The sequence below is a fragment of the Orbicella franksi genome, chromosome 2 (genome assembly GCF_964199315.1).
Source record: "Orbicella franksi chromosome 2, jaOrbFran1.1, whole genome shotgun sequence".
Taxonomy (NCBI): Eukaryota; Metazoa; Cnidaria; class Anthozoa; order Scleractinia; family Merulinidae; genus Orbicella; species Orbicella franksi.
In genome coordinates, this window is record NC_138146.1 from 7623629 (window position 1) to 7641691 (window position 18063).

Genomic DNA, 18063 nt, shown 5'->3' on the forward strand with positions numbered 1-18063 from the left:
TATTTACAAGGCTAAAAAAGTTAAAAGTAAAAATTCAATGTTTTCGACACTAGGTCATCTTTCAACACTAAGTCATCTTCGCTTACCCTGAAGATGAACTAGTGTCAAAAACATTCAGTTTTTACTTTTAACCTTTTAGCCTTGTTACATATAGAAGTTATTTTTAAAATCAAAGCAAATATTATGGACATTTTTATTATTGTTACCTAAATCAATCTGGGAATCTGATGCCTTCTGTAATAAGAAAAAGTAAAAGGTATAAAATTACAAGCACTTTATTTAGCACTACTAGAATAAAATCAAACAAATGAGATAACCTGAAACAAAGCTGCAGCAGCAGCTCTGGATTTTAATTGTCCCATTCTAATAACAAGCTGATCTCACACACATTACTCCAAGCTTCACATTTACCATCTCATTTCTACCACACATTTAATGCTATGCTAGCAGTATATAGGGCTTAGAAAAACTTGAATTCCAGCTTGCCCTCAGGACAAGTGGTTCTGAAATTTTGCTTGTGCTGGGCAAGTCTTAGTTTGCCCTTTTAATGCTTGAGATGGCAGATGACTTGGCCAATCTCTTGCTCATTGGGCAACTGAGAATGAAAAGCTACTTGCCCGGAAGGAAAATCTACTTGACCCAGATGGGACAAGTTCACTGTAGACAAACAGACGACACTCTTTTTGAGCCCTGACTGTATAGATGGCAAATATGTTAATATATAGAGAGCCTGGCAAAATGGCCTACGTTCCACAATTCAAGTTCTCTGTACACTGTAACTAAGTGGTTTAAAGTATCCAAGCAGTATGCAAGAGGATTTTTCCAATTGTCCCACACTAGTAACTGATCAACACCTCATTAATAACAGTCCTCACTCTGTTAGAAAGATTAATTTGTTGCAGCATACATATACAGTTGGACCCCCTATTTAAAACTATCAGGGGAAATGAAAAATTGACTGAAATAGCAGAAGTTTGAAATAGCTGATAGTAAATGACTGAAGGGTGAATCCAAGGGAAATAGTTCTGAGTTTGATTAAGGGAGAATTTAAGATAACTGAGTTCGAATTACCGGGGTCCAACTACATACAGTACTTGCTTTATCTTGGCTATTTCCGACAATGTCCCATTGTGTGTTGCAGGAAGAGACTAATGTATGCAAGCAAGACCTTTCACAATGGTAGAATCTTTGTTTACAATATTTGCCTCATTAGCATAACCGGTACAGTTTGTGATGGACTACAAAAACATTAGTTCTGAATATTGAAAGGGCATAGCATGATTAACTCCCCCAAGGAATCCGAGCCCGATGTAATGTATACTTTTTGTGTGACACAGGTTTAGAAACTCAAAATTTTACAAAGAATGTATGTCAGCTCATTAGTGCTTTTGCACCCAGAAATTTGAGAGTCTTTAAAAGCCAATTTCTCCTCGAATATTACACCCAAAGGGACGAAACTTTCACCAATTACTAAATTTCACAAGCTATTTAAATGTTTCCTTTCAAATCGTGTCTACCATGATGCCTTCTCTGTGCAAATTTGTACAATGTATGTTAATGAGGAAAAATGTAAACAATGACGTCAGCAAAGATTTGCCTATAAAGGTGCCTGGCACTGATTGAAGAGAATTGGTATTTAAATGTCTATGACTGAATTACAAAAGGGATAAACATTATCAAAACCTTCTCCTTACAATAACTCTATGAATGGCTGAAAGAACTGTCTCATGAGCATGGGCCACACCCCTGAACAGGTCAAACACCACTTCTAAGAGCTCCAGCAGATAGTGAGGCTGATTCTGGAACAAATGTTAAATAAACACACAAACAAATAAAGATAAGATAAAAAGAAATCATGTGAATGGTTATAATAAGGTATAATCTGATTTTTGATTTTGAGACCCAAGCTTAACTGCTGAAACACTGTACCCTAAGGTTGTATACTCAGATACATGTAAGCAAATAGGAAGAAGCATACAAAAATAAATCAAACTGTACAATCACTGTATATGTCCTGTATCATTAGAATATTCCTATAACTGGAATGTAAAAACAAAATCCCATTCACTTAATATAAGCAGGGTTTAGATGGGATAAAATAAACACAACCTAATTAAAGCTGGGTTAGGAGTGTTTAAAAGCAAGTCATATGCAATGTGTTGTAAGTACTAAGTCCTGTAAGTAATATATTGTAGGTAATCTATAGATTTTAAGAGTTGGATTATTTGGTCAAAGACATTTATTGCTACTCAGAGTTTCATGCTCCTTGCGAAGCAATCATCAGGCAATTGCCAAAAATAACAGATACATAAGAAGATATACAAAATTTGAAAATACAGAACAATGCCCAGTGGCGTGACATGCAGAGATATGATTGGTAAAGCTAAGCGAGCACGGTCTTTAACAGGAATTTCTTAGAATGTCTACAGTTAGATATCAGTTCGTTTCTGTTGTTCAGTGTTGCCATTTCGGTTTTACAGATAATAAAATATTTTTCCCATAAACATAAATTACACCTCTTGCTTATATTGGAATATGATCGGGCCTGTTTTACCTTCCGCCATTTGATGTTGTACAAAATATTCTTATCCTTTAGGCTCCAAACATATTTACTTAATTCCGTAGCATGCTTATACCGCTCGTTCTTAAATGAGCATACATGGTTTCTGTATCTCAACTTAAAAGATGTATCGTAAAGACCAATGTATGTCTCTCTTGAAGTTGATGTCGTGACTTTGGCTTGGTAAATCAGGTTTTGGTCATTGCATTTTCCGTCCATGGGGCACATGCTTGAGTTTCGGCAGTTACAATTGCTATCATTGGTGGGATCAGATTTATTAATTTGAGTTTTGTTGTGGTTGGATATAATGGTTTTGATATTACTCATGCAGCTATAGCTCAATTTAAGCGTGTTTCTGTTGAAAATCTTGTGAAATGGGTTTGATTTAGGGAAGTGTTGATCAATGAGAGAAAGGAAGCACTTTCCTACAAAAATGCAGGTAATCTATATAGGAAGCACATTCCTACAAAAATGTAGGTAATATATATATATATATATATATATATATATATATATATATATGAGTAATAACGAAGAGGCAAGATTTGCTGTTACTCCGAGTTTCGTGCTTACGCACTCATCAGACAGTATTTAATGATAAGCATTCCTATCAACTAGATATATATACACGGTATTAAACAATAGGCTAATTGCTGGACTAGTTGCATTACAATAAGTGATAGTTATACTGGAAAACAATAGGTGTGAAGACAGAAATTACGGGGACGAGTATAAACTGCGTGGGTGCAGTACAATATAAAGAAAGTGTCAAGCGTTCTTCAAGTAGAATTTGTTCTCGTGCCGGCATTTAGAAATAAGTTCTGATCTTTTGTTTAGTAGATTGTCGTTGCTATGTTTGATAATCATTAGTTTTTCTGTGAGGCAGAGGTCGCATCGTTTGGAAATGTTGTTGTAGGGTCTTGCACGGCTAATAATTGACCATTTGATGTTGAAGTCTTGTTTTTTGTCGTGTAGTTGCCAGATGTATTTAGAAAGCTCGGTGCTGTTGATGTGTTTTCTGTGCTTAAATGTGGATTTGTGCTGCGAGAATCTCTGTTTGAATGTTCCTTCTGTCAGTCCAATGTAGTTCTTGGTTGTGTTGTTAGTTGTAACTTGTGCGTTGTAGATTACACTGGAAGTCAGGCATTTGTTGTCTAGCGGGCATTGGTCTTTTTTGCGGCAGTTGCATTGCTCTCCGGTGATTGCGTTGGCGTTGTTGTCGGCGTTTGTTATTTTCATGTTGTGTTTGTTGATTACTGTTTTCATGTTGTCCATGCAACTGTAGCTGACTTTGACGTTGTTTTTGTTGAAGAGGCTGTGGTATTTATGTTGGTTCGGAAAGTGCTTAGATATGAGCTTCAGGAATGTTCTACCGATGTTTGTCTTTACGTTTTTACTAAATGGAGGGTTGTACCATATAATGTTTCTTTGTCTGTTGCGTCGGGGGCGTGTTGGTTGATTGTCTTCGTTGTAAATTAGTGTTTCAGAGTATCCGCTGGCTTTCAAAGCAGTTTCGTAGATTGGTTTGGCCTTGTTGAATTCGTGTTCGTTGCATGAGTTGGCGGAAATACGGCGATTGATGGATGTTGGAAGTTGCTTTATTATGTTAGGTGGGTGGTTAGACTTTGTGTTGATGTACTGCGGCTCGTCGTTAGGCTTTCTGTAGGGGCAGTAGGTACCTTTTGTAAGATCGAAGGTGACGTCCAGGTAGTTAACAATTTTCATGTTAGTCTGTATGGTAATGTTAAGTCCATATGTCTTGAAGCGTCTTGTTATGTCCTTCCTTGTACGGTCTGCTTGAGGTCCGGAGATGTTTTTGAAGATGGCAAGTCCGTCGTCTCTGTAAAGCCCGATGTTGTCTATCCCGTATATGTTACACAGGTCGTCGAGAATGAATAAGCCTACGAGCTCGCATACTTCGGCTCCGTCGAAGCTGCCCATAGTAACGTCAAAAGAACTGTTGTTTTTCTTGATCCAGGCGGTGTTACTGTCAAAGAGAAGGGATTTTCTTGAATGCATAATAATATCGATGTCGCGGTCCGTAATGGAAGTGAATTGTTTGGCGAAGTTGATTGCGTCTGTAAGAAGTTTCTCAGTAATGGAAGGGTAGAAGTTCTCAATGTCAAATACGGCGAAGGTATGTTGATCTTTGTGTTGTATAGAGGAGAACCAGTTGATGACGGATGATGAGTTTTTCCATTGGTTAAGGCCAGTCTTCTGTCTCACAGTCGTGTTAATGTTCGCGAGGATTTCTTTACTGATACGTCCAATCTCACTTTTTGCAGGGTTAATGAGTCTACATGTAGGTTTGTTCTGGAAGTTGTCTTTATGGTCTTTGAGTGTTATAAAAGCCTGTCGTTCAGCCATGCGTTCCGCGCGGTCGTCAATGTTCAGATTAGTAGCAATGACTTGAGCTTCTTTGTTAATAGCAGTAATCGTATTAGAATTTGCTTTCTTGTACGTCGATGTGATATTGTCCTTGAGAAGCTTGTCGTGCGAAGCTTTGTCTACTTCGTAGTAGTTGGTTGTTTTGTCAGCAGGTATGAATGTTTTTGTGGAGTTGTTTATTTTCCTAATGTCTTGTTGTAGATGGTCTTGGAAGTCATCTCGTATTTGCCTGAATTCAATGTTCTTGATCATTTCGTACACGTCAAGATTCAACTATTCAATGAAGAACATTCCTATCCCACCAAGAAACTCCTACCTCAAGAAACTCATCGAAAAGACCGAAAGTGTAATCAAGCGTATGCGTTGGAAAGCCTTCTTCTTCGAACAGAATAAAGATAAGAATAACACAGACCACAACAACGACGACGACAACATTGACAACAACAACTTTGGTTTTAAATCAAGAAAATGCCCTCCTCAGAACGAAGACCTAAACAACTTTGAAACTGACGTGTACGAAATGATCAAGAACATTGAATTCAGGCAAATACGAGATGACTTCCAAGACCATCTACAACAAGACATTAGGAAAATAAACAACTCCACAAAAACATTCATACCTGCTGACAAAACAACCAACTACTACGAAGTAGACAAAGCTTCGCACGACAAGCTTCTCAAGGACAATATCACATCGACGTACAAGAAAGCAAATTCTAATACGATTACTGCTATTAACAAAGAAGCTCAAGTCATTGCTACTAATCTGAACATTGACGACCGCGCGGAACGCATGGCTGAACGACAGGCTTTTATAACACTCAAAGACCATAAAGACAACTTCCAGAACAAACCTACATGTAGACTCATTAACCCTGCAAAAAGTGAGATTGGACGTATCAGTAAAGAAATCCTCGCGAACATTAACACGACTGTGAGACAGAAGACTGGCCTTAACCAATGGAAAAACTCATCATCCGTCATCAACTGGTTCTCCTCTATACAACACAAAGATCAACATACCTTCGCCGTATTTGACATTGAGAACTTCTACCCTTCCATTACTGAGAAACTTCTTACAGACGCAATCAACTTCGCCAAACAATTCACTTCCATTACGGACCGCGACATCAATATTATTATGCATTCAAGAAAATCCCTTCTCTTTGACAGTAACACCGCCTGGATCAAGAAAAACAACAGTTCTTTTGACGTTACTATGGGCAGCTTCGACGGAGCCGAAGTATGCGAGCTCGTAGGCTTATTCATTCTCGACGACCTGTGTAACATATACGGGATAGACAACATCGGGCTTTACAGAGACGACGGACTTGCCATCTTCAAAAACATCTCCGGACCTCAAGCAGACCGTACAAGGAAGGACATAACAAGACGCTTCAAGACATATGGACTTAACATTACCATACAGACTAACATGAAAATTGTTAACTACCTGGACGTCACCTTCGATCTTACAAAAGGTACCTACTGCCCCTACAGAAAGCCTAACGACGAGCCGCAGTACATCAACACAAAGTCTAACCACCCACCTAACATAATAAAGCAACTTCCAACATCCATCAATCGCCGTATTTCCGCCAACTCATGCAACGAACACGAATTCAACAAGGCCAAACCAATCTACGAAACTGCTTTGAAAGCCAGCGGATACTCTGAAACACTAATTTACAACGAAGACAATCAACCAACACGCCCCCGACGCAACAGACAAAGAAACATTATATGGTACAACCCTCCATTTAGTAAAAACGTAAAGACAAACATCGGTAGAACATTCCTGAAGCTCATATCTAAGCACTTTCCGAACCAACATAAATACCACAGCCTCTTCAACAAAAACAACGTCAAAGTCAGCTACAGTTGCATGGACAACATGAAAACAGTAATCAACAAACACAACATGAAAATAACAAACGCCGACAACAACGCCAACGCAATCACCGGAGAGCAATGCAACTGCCGCAAAAAAGACCAATGCCCGCTAGACAACAAATGCCTGACTTCCAGTGTAATCTACAACGCACAAGTTACAACTAACAACACAACCAAGAACTACATTGGACTGACAGAAGGAACATTCAAACAGAGATTCTCGCAGCACAAATCCACATTTAAGCACAGAAAACACATCAACAGCACCGAGCTTTCTAAATACATCTGGCAACTACACGACAAAAAACAAGACTTCAACATCAAATGGTCAATTATTAGCCGTGCAAGACCCTACAACAACATTTCCAAACGATGCGACCTCTGCCTCACAGAAAAACTAATGATTATCAAACATAGCAACGACAATCTACTAAACAAAAGATCAGAACTTATTTCTAAATGCCGGCACGAGAACAAATTCTACTTGAAGAACGCTTGACACTTTCTTTATATTGTACTGCACCCACGCAGTTTATACTCGTCCCCGTAATTTCTGTCTTCACACCTATTGTTTTCCAGTATAACTATCACTTATTGTAATGCAACTAGTCCAGCAATTAGCCTATTGTTTAATACCGTGTATATATATCTAGTTGATAGGAATGCTTATCATTAAATACTGTCTGATGAGTGCGTAAGCACGAAACTCGGAGTAACAGCAAATCTTGCCTCTTCGTTATTACTCATATACTCAGCTCTACACTATATGTGTATTGAGCACTATTTTAATGGGATCTGCTACTTCCTCATATGGTTATATATATATATATATATATATATATATATATATATATATTTATATATATATATATATATATATATATATATATATATATTTATATATGCTGAACATAAATTAGTGAATGTATACTATATAATTTGCACTCTGACATATTGCACAATGTAATAGTTTTTCCTATGCAGTGTGTGCAAAAAAAAGGTAAGGAGTAGCAGGTCATGTGAGTTGTTATGTATATAATTATGTAACATAATCATATAATTATATGTGCAGAACAAGGTTACAAGTACACCTTATTAGTTATGTCCAGTCATTACTGATTTACACGTACACATCGTACCTGCTGAAGAATGATCTCTCCAGGTTGACCAATCCTATTAAAAAAAAAACAGAAGAAAGCAACATTTATGGAAAAGCACTTCAGATGCAATACACAACTTATATACTACTTTAATTTAAAGAATCCCAAGAGCCAAAACTTACTGAGCCTCAATTAGTAGAGCTTCAATTACTGTAAGACCATTTAAATGTTATGTGAATTATTGTATTCATAGGCACTTTGATTCATATTAAAATTTATTTACTACTTGCACAGTACTGTTTGCTTTGTCTTTTTGGAGCTGCATGTGCCACTAGTAGATACTGCATCTTTCTCCGTATGGTTACCATAATTGTTTTAAACTTTTTAACCATAATTATTTTTGTCTCTTACAAAAATTACCTTTTAGTAACAAGAGTGGTAGCCCTGTGAATGATCAAAGACATCTCTATCTTCATTCTCTTCTTGATTGCCTGGCAACAAAGCCAATAAAACACACTGTATAATTTCTTTCAAATCAGATCATAGATCCTGTAACAGTTAAATGTAAATGTTCATTCAGCAGGCACTTTTTCCTGCATTCTGCATCATAAACTGCTTCAAAATTGGTTTTGTACATTTTTAAGTGAGAGGCCTTTGCATGTGTGACTAGACAAAGTATATTTGCAGATTGCCCACCATCTTGATATGATGCCTCACACAAGTACATTCTGCAAATTAAATTTATTAGGAATTTTAAGTCTCTTTTGTTTTAAATTTCAGGGATGCAGCCAAGACAAAACTCAGGAGGGTTCACTGAGAGCCATTAACAAGCTAAATCAGCTTGTCTGTTCACTGGCTTTCTAAATTACCTATTAAAGTCTTTAATTTGTTTGACACTTAAGTAAACATTTAACCCCTGATAAGTTCTCTTTCAGCTGATTTAATTTGCTGGTGGGATGAGCAGCTCCTTGCTGCAGTATAGTGTACATGTACATCCCTTTAAAATCTATAATACTATGGTTAATTCATAGCTAACAGCTACAGTCATCCACCAGTATCCAGCCATCCACCTTAGACGATCAACTATCATTTTCGAGTCATGTAAGCAATGTAGAAAAGCCTCCTGTCAAACTGGGGTTCCTCTGAGATTACGTAACCTCATTCCGACATCAGCTAAATTAAACATTGTCAAATTTGCAATACTACCTCATCTCATACACATGTATACTGTCAGACTGTCTGGCATTTTTGTTGTTCTTCTGATGCCAGAAAACTAGAATGAATTCAGGAACGAGCACTACGAGCTGTTTATTGCAACAATAAATCGACGTATGAGGAACTCTTGCAAAGAGCAAAACTACCAACACTTCATATGTGACGACTGCAAGCCATTGCAACCATAATGTATAAAGTCAAAAATGGTCTGGCGCCTCCTTACATTGCGGAATTATTTGTTGTTGCGAATTCTCAGTATCACCTTAGAAATTCTGATTTCACAATACCCAGATTTCGGACTGTTGCTCATGGCAAACATAGCCTGACTTATTTAGGCGCTGTCATCTGGTCCAAACTCCACAAGTCTATTCGATCTTCTGAATCATTGCACACTTTTAAAAAGCGCATCAAATTGGTTGATTTCACAAGCCTGCTGGACAGTACTTGTAGAGACTGTTCTTTATGTAACAACTAACATTTGATCTTACTGCATGACTCACCGTTTGTTTTATATAATATATTTTAAAACACTTACATACGTACATGTATTTCATATTTCATTAATTATTAGATAAGTAATCGTAGTTAGGTGTCCCCAATTAGTATACATTGTATGCTAGCAACTTTGACATGTTAATAAAGTTCAAGATTATCTTATCTTATCTTATCCAGCTACCCTGCCTTGGAATGTCATTAACAAGCAGTTGGTCATTACATTTAATTTGTATCTTCAGCGTCAGCCAGATGTTGCCATTATTAGCAAGCTAAATATCTGGTCATTTCTGACAGTTACAAAACATTAACTGACAGCTACAAAATGATAATTATCTGCTACAGTGTAACAACAGTCATGTTCTTACCTGCAGTGCAGGTTTATAAATTGACTGACTAACTGCTCTTAATGCATGTACGTATTTTAATTACTAAGCAAGAAAGGTAATCATAATATACAAGAATGGATAATTCTTTTTTTCTTAAGTACCTCAAGTGCTTCAGGAATCTTTCCAAGCAGAGATAGAGATTCAATTAGAACATTCATGAAGTGATCACTGTCTGACTCTGGGTCAGTATTCAGGTCTTCTGTGATCTGAAATAGTAATTATAATTAAATATAATAATTAAAAAGAAAGTTATGCTTCTACAAAAATGTACAATGTACACTAAAGGTTGTCCAATACCATCTAATGCTGGAAAAAGGTATTGGGAAAATGGAAATAATAGATTTATCACTCTGGAGTAACGACTCAATGTACAGCCACAATGTTTTCCCGTCAAACATAAAACAAAGTCTTGTTCAAAGTCAAATACATGTAAAGTAGTCAATCACAATAACACTCCATAGAAAGGAGAATTATCAACAAGCAATAATGTAGTATACATGTATGAAGTTGCTACTAACAAAATCTCTGTCATTGAAATTTCTCAAACATTTTTAAATTATCTGTAGCTTAGATCAACATAAAATTGAATTATGTACATGTACATGTCTAACATGCTACAAAAAGTTACTTCGGTATTGATTTTTAGGGCTGGCAAATGCTCCGTTTAAAAAATAGTTAATATGCATCTCACAGAATTTTAATCAAATTTCACAGACTCTCTCAGACTCTGGACTTCTTTTGCAAGGCTAAAAAACTCTTTGGCTTGCAAAAAGGATGTTACATGTAGCCTTGCCTTCTCGCAATGTTTTAGATTTAGCATTAAATGCTACCCCTAATATTTATGAGGACTCAGGACTCCCAACCCATGATTCTCGTCATTTATCCAAAGCTGCTTTAATTTACCTCAGTTGATGAATGTGAGTCATGTGAAGCTGATGGATCCATCAAAAGAGATCCTGGCAAACAACAAAATTATGTATTTACTTTTAACAGTTTATTGACTGAAAGGGACAATATTATACAGGTTCTTGAATATCCTTTTGTAAACACAATTTCCCTGGACAGATGGAAGCTGTACATCATGATTGTATGATAAAAATATCTGAGGCATGTATGAAGGGTAAAGGTACATTTATAAATGCAGCAGAAGGATAGATCTTATCAGTTGCACATCGTTCAGTTTTCTGACCAACTCATTACAACCTGTCAGTAATCCATAACACAACACAATAAAAAATAATTATTCACAATAATTATCCAGGCTCACAGGACATTATAATAAGTCAAACTAATCAAAAATAAAATTGATGGTAAAGCCAACAGAGGGGACCATCAAGATCTTCCAAAAACTACCTTTTGTACAGTTTGAATCATAAAATGTGTTAAATCAATAATTTTGGTTCCAAGTCAAATTGCTTGTTTTGCTTAGATCAGCTACATGTTGTTGTCTGTAATTGTCTTACAGTCTGTAATTCTCATCAACTGGAAGTCTATACATGTATAAATTACTGTATGTAACATATCGCGTTAGCAACTAATAGCAGTGACTGAAGATTACAGCAGTTAACAGTGACGTAAATACTACACAAATCAGTTTCTTACTTGAGGCAGTACGAGAGTGGGACTTCTTGAAGATTCCTCCAGAACCAATAGTGGATGATGACTCTACAAAATTGTAACAATGCAATCGAGATATTTTGTTAACAGTAGTTGCTTAATATGCCAATCAATTCTTATTTTAATTAGTATTTGACTTTGTCAGTAAATAGTTATCTTTGTTTTAACAACTTTATTTAAACAGAACTTTATTCACAGTTATTGCTGTCAAACAGGTACATGTACATTGTATGGTAACAGTGCTGTACTATAAATTGAGCACACTGTGAATGGACTCAAGCAAATTTTGGAAACCAAGTACAAACTAGTTACATCTGGTGGGTTGCTAATGCTCTGGTAGGTTATGTGTACACAGTAAAGCCAAGTTACTGTTGGTAGTTAACCTAGGCTAGTAAGGCCTAGCATTCCATTATTGACAGATCTATACACTGTACATTGTAGCACCCTTGCCAACTGACAGCCAAGCCGCCTCCTTAAACTACACACTAACACAGACCTCTGTACATGAATACAGTGCTGTATACATGGAGAAGTATGGATTTTTCAGCCCAAGTTTCAGCTAAATTTGTCTCTCAGTGCACATAACATTAATTTTAACCCTTATCAGATGTCCACTACAGGGTGGCTCAAATGACTGTTTATGACACAAACCTTTAGCTCCCACAGAAGCATTGTCAGTCATATATGCCACTAGTTTTGTTCTCTTCTGTCTGCTCTTCTCTGATTTCAGATACAGATGAGTGTTCAGGTCTTTTATCAGCAATTCATGCTCCACCTAACACAGTGGACAACACAAGGAGATTACATAACAACAGTAAGTTTTTCCAGAAAATAGCAATACCCCTCCCTACAGGGAATGTACTAATTTTTTTTTCTGTTTTAACTTCTCCTGTCTCTCTGGAAATTCTAGTTTGGCTTGACACTTTGTTTTAGAAGATGTGCCAAGGTTTTGAGACCTCTCTCCATCAGAATTTAATTGACCCCTACCCTCGGGTGGCAATGAACAGCCCATGGAATTACAAAATCATATGCTCAGGTAACATACATGTAATTTGTACAAGTCACATAATCAATGAAGCTGTATTTATTACAATGATTATATTGTAATACTAACAGTTTTACTTTCACTTTTACTTAAAGTTTTACTTTGTCAGTACTTCCCAGTGTGTGACCAGCTAGTCAAAAGAATAAAGGTTTTCTAGAACTCCTTTCATATAGTAATGTTTTTCACTGTTTTGTAACAGTACTATTATTAGATACGTTTTGTAATTTACACCTTGTTTTTACCTACGTTATATAAAGTCACTCACTTGTAAACGTCCTTAAGCTGAAGATGGATACTGAGTATCCAAAACATGTCTTACAAATGTAAAGGGTGTGTCGTCTTTTCTACATGTTTGATTTCAATCTCACTGCTAGGAAAATTTGGCAATGTTTACTATATATAATGTATGTTCTGCAAATGTGTTCTAAACTTTAATGAAAGGTTGTGGATAAAACCCTAACATGATTGTGACAACTCAAATGAAAGCTACCGAGCAGTGCTTTCATATAAGCGTTAACTTCAGTTATCATCTCTTTATGGCCGGCATTACTAACCCTATGTTCATGAGCATTCAAGTGTGTACATGGCTACAGAACAAGGTATTCATGAGACAAGATTCATGTAAACCTATTGACATAACTACCTTCTTTCTTGACTGTAAATCAAGTCTAAGATGTCTCAAGGCCTCCACTCCAGACAAACTTCCCTCAAGCAGAGAGACTACATATGAAAGTCAGATGAAAAACAATGAATTGTTCCGTCATTACAAGTTTTCATACCATACTGATGAAAGAAACTACATGTCACCTTCCTGGCTCATAAATATTATTTGCGTACATGTACAGCAAGACAGAATATAATTGGGAAACAATTATCCAGTAGCTGATGTGGACTGATTGGTGAAGTCTCAATTGATAACATTCTATGACTGACAAGTTACCATAATGGCCAATTTCAGATATAAACATACAAGAAAAGAAATTCAGTGTACAGTAAAAACTTCTGAAAATACAGTAACTCCTTCCACTCCCGGAAATCAAGTTCCCAAAAAATCTGACTCAGATACAAAACTCAGGGTTGTCCAAATTAGAACTTGTGTCTGCGAAAATCATCATCTACTTTAAATTTATTATTGTCTTGGCGGCTAGCTACTCTGGTGATCCATTCAACTGAATCTTAAGAAAAAGATTGCAATTCAGCCACAGGACTTTGTCACTGACATCCCTGACATTGAGAAACCTTTTCAAGGACAAAGCCCCACTCACATCTTCACCTGGGCAGGGGGGGGGGGGGGGGAGAGACTCCCTATAATGGCCAGGGAGGCTCCACCCAAAAGGGGGACCATTTTCAGGCTTCAGGTATATAAAAGGCTAGGGCTTTCACAACTTGAGGTTTATATGCATAAAAGAGTAGGGATATCTGTCACTTTGTTATAGATTTAAAGGGCCTTTAATTACTTTTTTTTTTTTCAAACAGATGCAACTTATGGCTGTACAATTTCATTATTAGGCACTCCATGAAAATCAAAAGAAGACTTCCTTTTTTGTGAGTTTACAATAGAGAAAGTTTGTTCACTAGACAAGTGATGTAATATGAAGAGTTTAATGTAAGGAACTCTACGGTAAATGTGTCACAAACATTTTTAATTAATTAGATTGTTCAGTTCAAGAAAATATCCATACTCCCCCTACAGAAGGGATTGGAATTTCCTGGGGGGTGGGGGGTTCTGTACAACCAAAAAAAACTCAAAGAAATGTATGAAGCTCAATCGGAACTTCCAGAGGGCTGGGAGAGGGGGAGGTATCGATATTTTCTGGAACTACACATTATAATTAGAGAGCTTTAAAAATTAAGCTGTTATGTTAGCGAAAATTCAAGGGCTTTCAAGGACCTATATTTATTCCAATAAATTTCAAGTACTTTCAAGGCCTTGAAAATGGATTCCTGAAATTCAAAGGGTTTTCAAGACGCGTACAAACCTCGCTTGTGAGCAAAACAATATGAGAGCAGTACTGTAGACCAAACATGGTAGAATGGAAAAATGCTGCTATATATAACTATTTATAATTAAAGAGCAATTAACGATGAAGTGTTTGCATATCAGACCTGTGGACACAAGAAGCTCTGTAGCATGCAGGTAATACTTCTTTTTCTTGTATTTCTCAATCTGTTCAGGAACGTTCTTCACTTGATCTCTGAGAAAAATGCATGAAAAAAAGGAAGCAAAAAATGATGTCGGTACATAATTTAGGGCTAATAATGTGTAGTTTGCCATGTAAATTTGAAAAGAAGTCTTCCCAGGATAAACAAACACAAGCAACAATGATCAAAATGGGAACAAAATGAAATTGTGGGAAACAAAATTATTTCTGTTATCAGAACTTTCTGCAATCTTACTGTACTCATAAAATGTGACATTTTAAAATTCAGGCACATGTGATGGACTTCCCTTCCCCAGATCTAATCCACATCTCTTGTGCATTACTTACATTCTGTCCAAGAGATTGAGGACTTCATTGTACTCCAAGCCATCCATCCAATATTTCTTCAACTCTTCTCTTTTGCAGTGTAGTAATGACTTGCATGCCAGCAAATTTTCTCTTAGAGACTTCACTTTCTGAAGAGATGCTAATTAAAATTATAATAATTTACTAAGATACATAATTAACATTCAAATATGAACATGATGTTAGTTTTATACTTTTTAAATGGACTGAAAGTCAAAATTGTTAAAAAATTTTTCATTAATGAAAACATGTTTTGGATGAAACTTAATCCATGACTTTAATACAATAATAATAATAATAATAATAATAATAATATTAATAGGATGACGTTTCATCTGAAACATGTTTATGTTTACATTACATAAGTCTTGACTGTCTTCAAAATGTTGGTTGTCCAAAAGTACTGTACAGTTTCGTATTGATTAAGTAAAGTTTAATATTGATTATTTTGAACAATTATCCATTATTAACAATATTAGTCATAGCATGGTAGAAATTAATAAACAATTAGGTCTGAATTGTTATATTTAAAGTATTTGATGCATAATATAAAGATTTAGCCAAGCCTAAAATTAGCAGATCCCTCCTAATTAAAAGATACCCTGGCTTGAGCCTGCAGCTGCAATCCAATCAAAAACCGGTATCAGGATAGCTGTCTACTTCAAAAAAACATGTGACCTCGACAACCTCTAAACATGAACCTGCAATATGGTCGGGTGATACTGGTCAGCAGATACTTTGTTTTGACAGGTGTCACAACCAGAGGTAGGCTGTAAACCTGCCCCTCCCAATCTCTAATGGAAAAGCCCTGGGAATGAGATTGTTGCAGAGTATGGCATTTCACTAGATTTACATGATAGGGCATACATGCATCCATCCATATGTATGGACTGACCTACAGATGGACAGACAGACCTGTGGACAATCACTAGACAACCAAAATTTTTTAGCTTGATGGGATACAACTTTTCTAAGCAATGGGGCTTCGTTCGCCAACCGTGGCGCATGGGGGCTCCTGTGCCTCTATTATTATTCTAGTGTCTCCCCCACCTGACCCAATGCATTTCAAAATGACATTATCATCATGTTACAGGTCACAAATTTTTATACCTGCAATTCTGGTGGAAATTCCAGTAAATGTTTGAATGCTTGACTTCAAGTGCTCTTGGTGTGCTGAAAAATTCAAAAATAAAGGTAAAGTCTGCATTCAAGCCCAGTGGCCCATCAAGCTGGTGCTTACAGGTGTCTTGAGCATCTGTATGAAGTAACTAGGAGTATTTCTAGTCCCCTGTGGATGGGATGTTAGTCTGTTGCAGGGTTACCCCCAGCATGAAATTCACCAGTACTGATTTGTACACCTGGGTTGAGGTGCTGTGAGAGTAAAGTGACTTGTCCAAGAATACAACAGGATGACACCAGTCAGGGTTCGAACCCAAACTGAGTCCAGGGCACTAGCCGCTAGGCCACTCCACCTTCCATATGGATTGTACAATGCACATGCAGCCCACAGTTTAATGGCAGCTTGTGTTCATGTTGTAGAAGGTGTAATAACCTACTAGTTAGCACAATGGGCTGTGAAACAGGTGATCTGGAAATTGTACATCTATACTTTGTTCTTGGGCAAGTCAGAGAATTCTCACAGTGTGAAGAGGTACTAGTGAATTGACAGGGGGAATTTATAACCAGTATTTTATGAAAGTTAGTTGAACACTTGATTAGCCCCACTGCTTTAACAGGGTTATAGCCAAGGGTCAGCTGCCGGCTAATTTTACCTACTGACTGAAAGAGAACTTAAATCCAGCTGAGATTTCATATGAAAACAAAGACTTGGGGTAACTTTGTTTGTCAGAAAAGGTGGCTGAGCTTGTTAATGAGCCATCTAAGTGCTTTCTGAGCTACATCCCTGCTTTTTACTATCTCTGGCATTTTTAAAGCAAGATCTAACCTTCAACTTGTCTGTTTAGCTTGTCATCATATCCTGACAGTTCATGCTGCAGCCTTTCCCTTTCAATAACTCGTCTTTCCACATTATCACTGATAAAACAAGAAACACGGTGAACTTTAAGCCGTATGGATTGTCTTTCATTTTAGCCCTCGTATAAATATGAATGTATAAAAAGATCAATCAGGTTAATTTAGTCACATCTGTTTCAACCTAGAGGTGACATTCTTTTAATCACATAAAGTGATTTTACATCCATTCTTTGGGATTTCTTAAGAGTGAATTCAAATTGCTTTATGTGATATTAACGGCTTAACTTCAAAATACCCTGCCACCTGCCAAAGTATGTGCCTAAGTAGACTATCTAGAACAATAGTGCCAGTGTATTCTGCAGTTGCTCCCAGACTACGTACATGTGGTTGGAAAACAAATTAATTAAACACAACTTGATCTGCAACATTTCTATGAACCCTTTAAAGGTCTATTCTCTCACATTATTCATGCCTGCTGCGCAGATCTTAAACTGCAAACTTTACGGGTGTCCTTCATGCGATATTTCCTGACGAAAGTGGGTGGTTTTTCACAGGCGAGGAGGTACGGAAACAAAATCTCATTTGTTGACTTGGTTTATCGTCTTCTTATGACAACTTGTTTAGTAAGTAACTTGCTGTTGAAGACCGCGTATATTACAAACGATGAAGGCATTTACAACGTAGTGCAACTAATCTTCTTAATTGAGTAATGAACTAGCTTGTCACTTGAACAGACATCCTGGGTGTCAAATAAAGTTAACGTTAAACATAAGTACCTGCTTAACAACGTGTTTATGACTTCCAAGAGCTTTTTAGACTAAGGAAAAGAGAAAAGCTCGTCATTAGCGCAAAACAATTCAAACTTCTCGCAGCGTGACATAAA

At 36.8% G+C, this 18063-nt stretch overlaps 1 protein-coding gene across 2 annotated transcripts in view; it reads right to left on the minus strand.

Moving 5' to 3' along the window:
• Positions 1–18063, minus strand: part of LOC145479890 (exocyst complex component 4-like) — a 37759-nt gene that overhangs the window by 19585 nt on the left and 111 nt on the right. For both annotated transcript variants that reach the window (XM_081458367.1, XM_081458368.1), the window contains exons 2-15: positions 17957–17997; positions 17152–17240; positions 16317–16379; positions 15189–15327; positions 14806–14894; positions 13343–13419; positions 12306–12429; positions 11640–11702; positions 10941–10993; positions 10139–10243; positions 8362–8432; positions 7981–8014; positions 1695–1799; positions 207–234 (exon numbers count right to left, since the gene is read on the minus strand). In XM_081458367.1, coding sequence (XP_081314493.1) covers positions 207–234; positions 1695–1799; positions 7981–8014; positions 8362–8432; positions 10139–10243; positions 10941–10993; positions 11640–11702; positions 12306–12429; positions 13343–13419; positions 14806–14894; positions 15189–15327; positions 16317–16379; positions 17152–17240; positions 17957–17997 — 1081 coding nt within the window. The remainder of the gene's footprint in view (positions 1–206; positions 235–1694; positions 1800–7980; positions 8015–8361; positions 8433–10138; positions 10244–10940; positions 10994–11639; positions 11703–12305; positions 12430–13342; positions 13420–14805; positions 14895–15188; positions 15328–16316; positions 16380–17151; positions 17241–17956; positions 17998–18063) is intronic.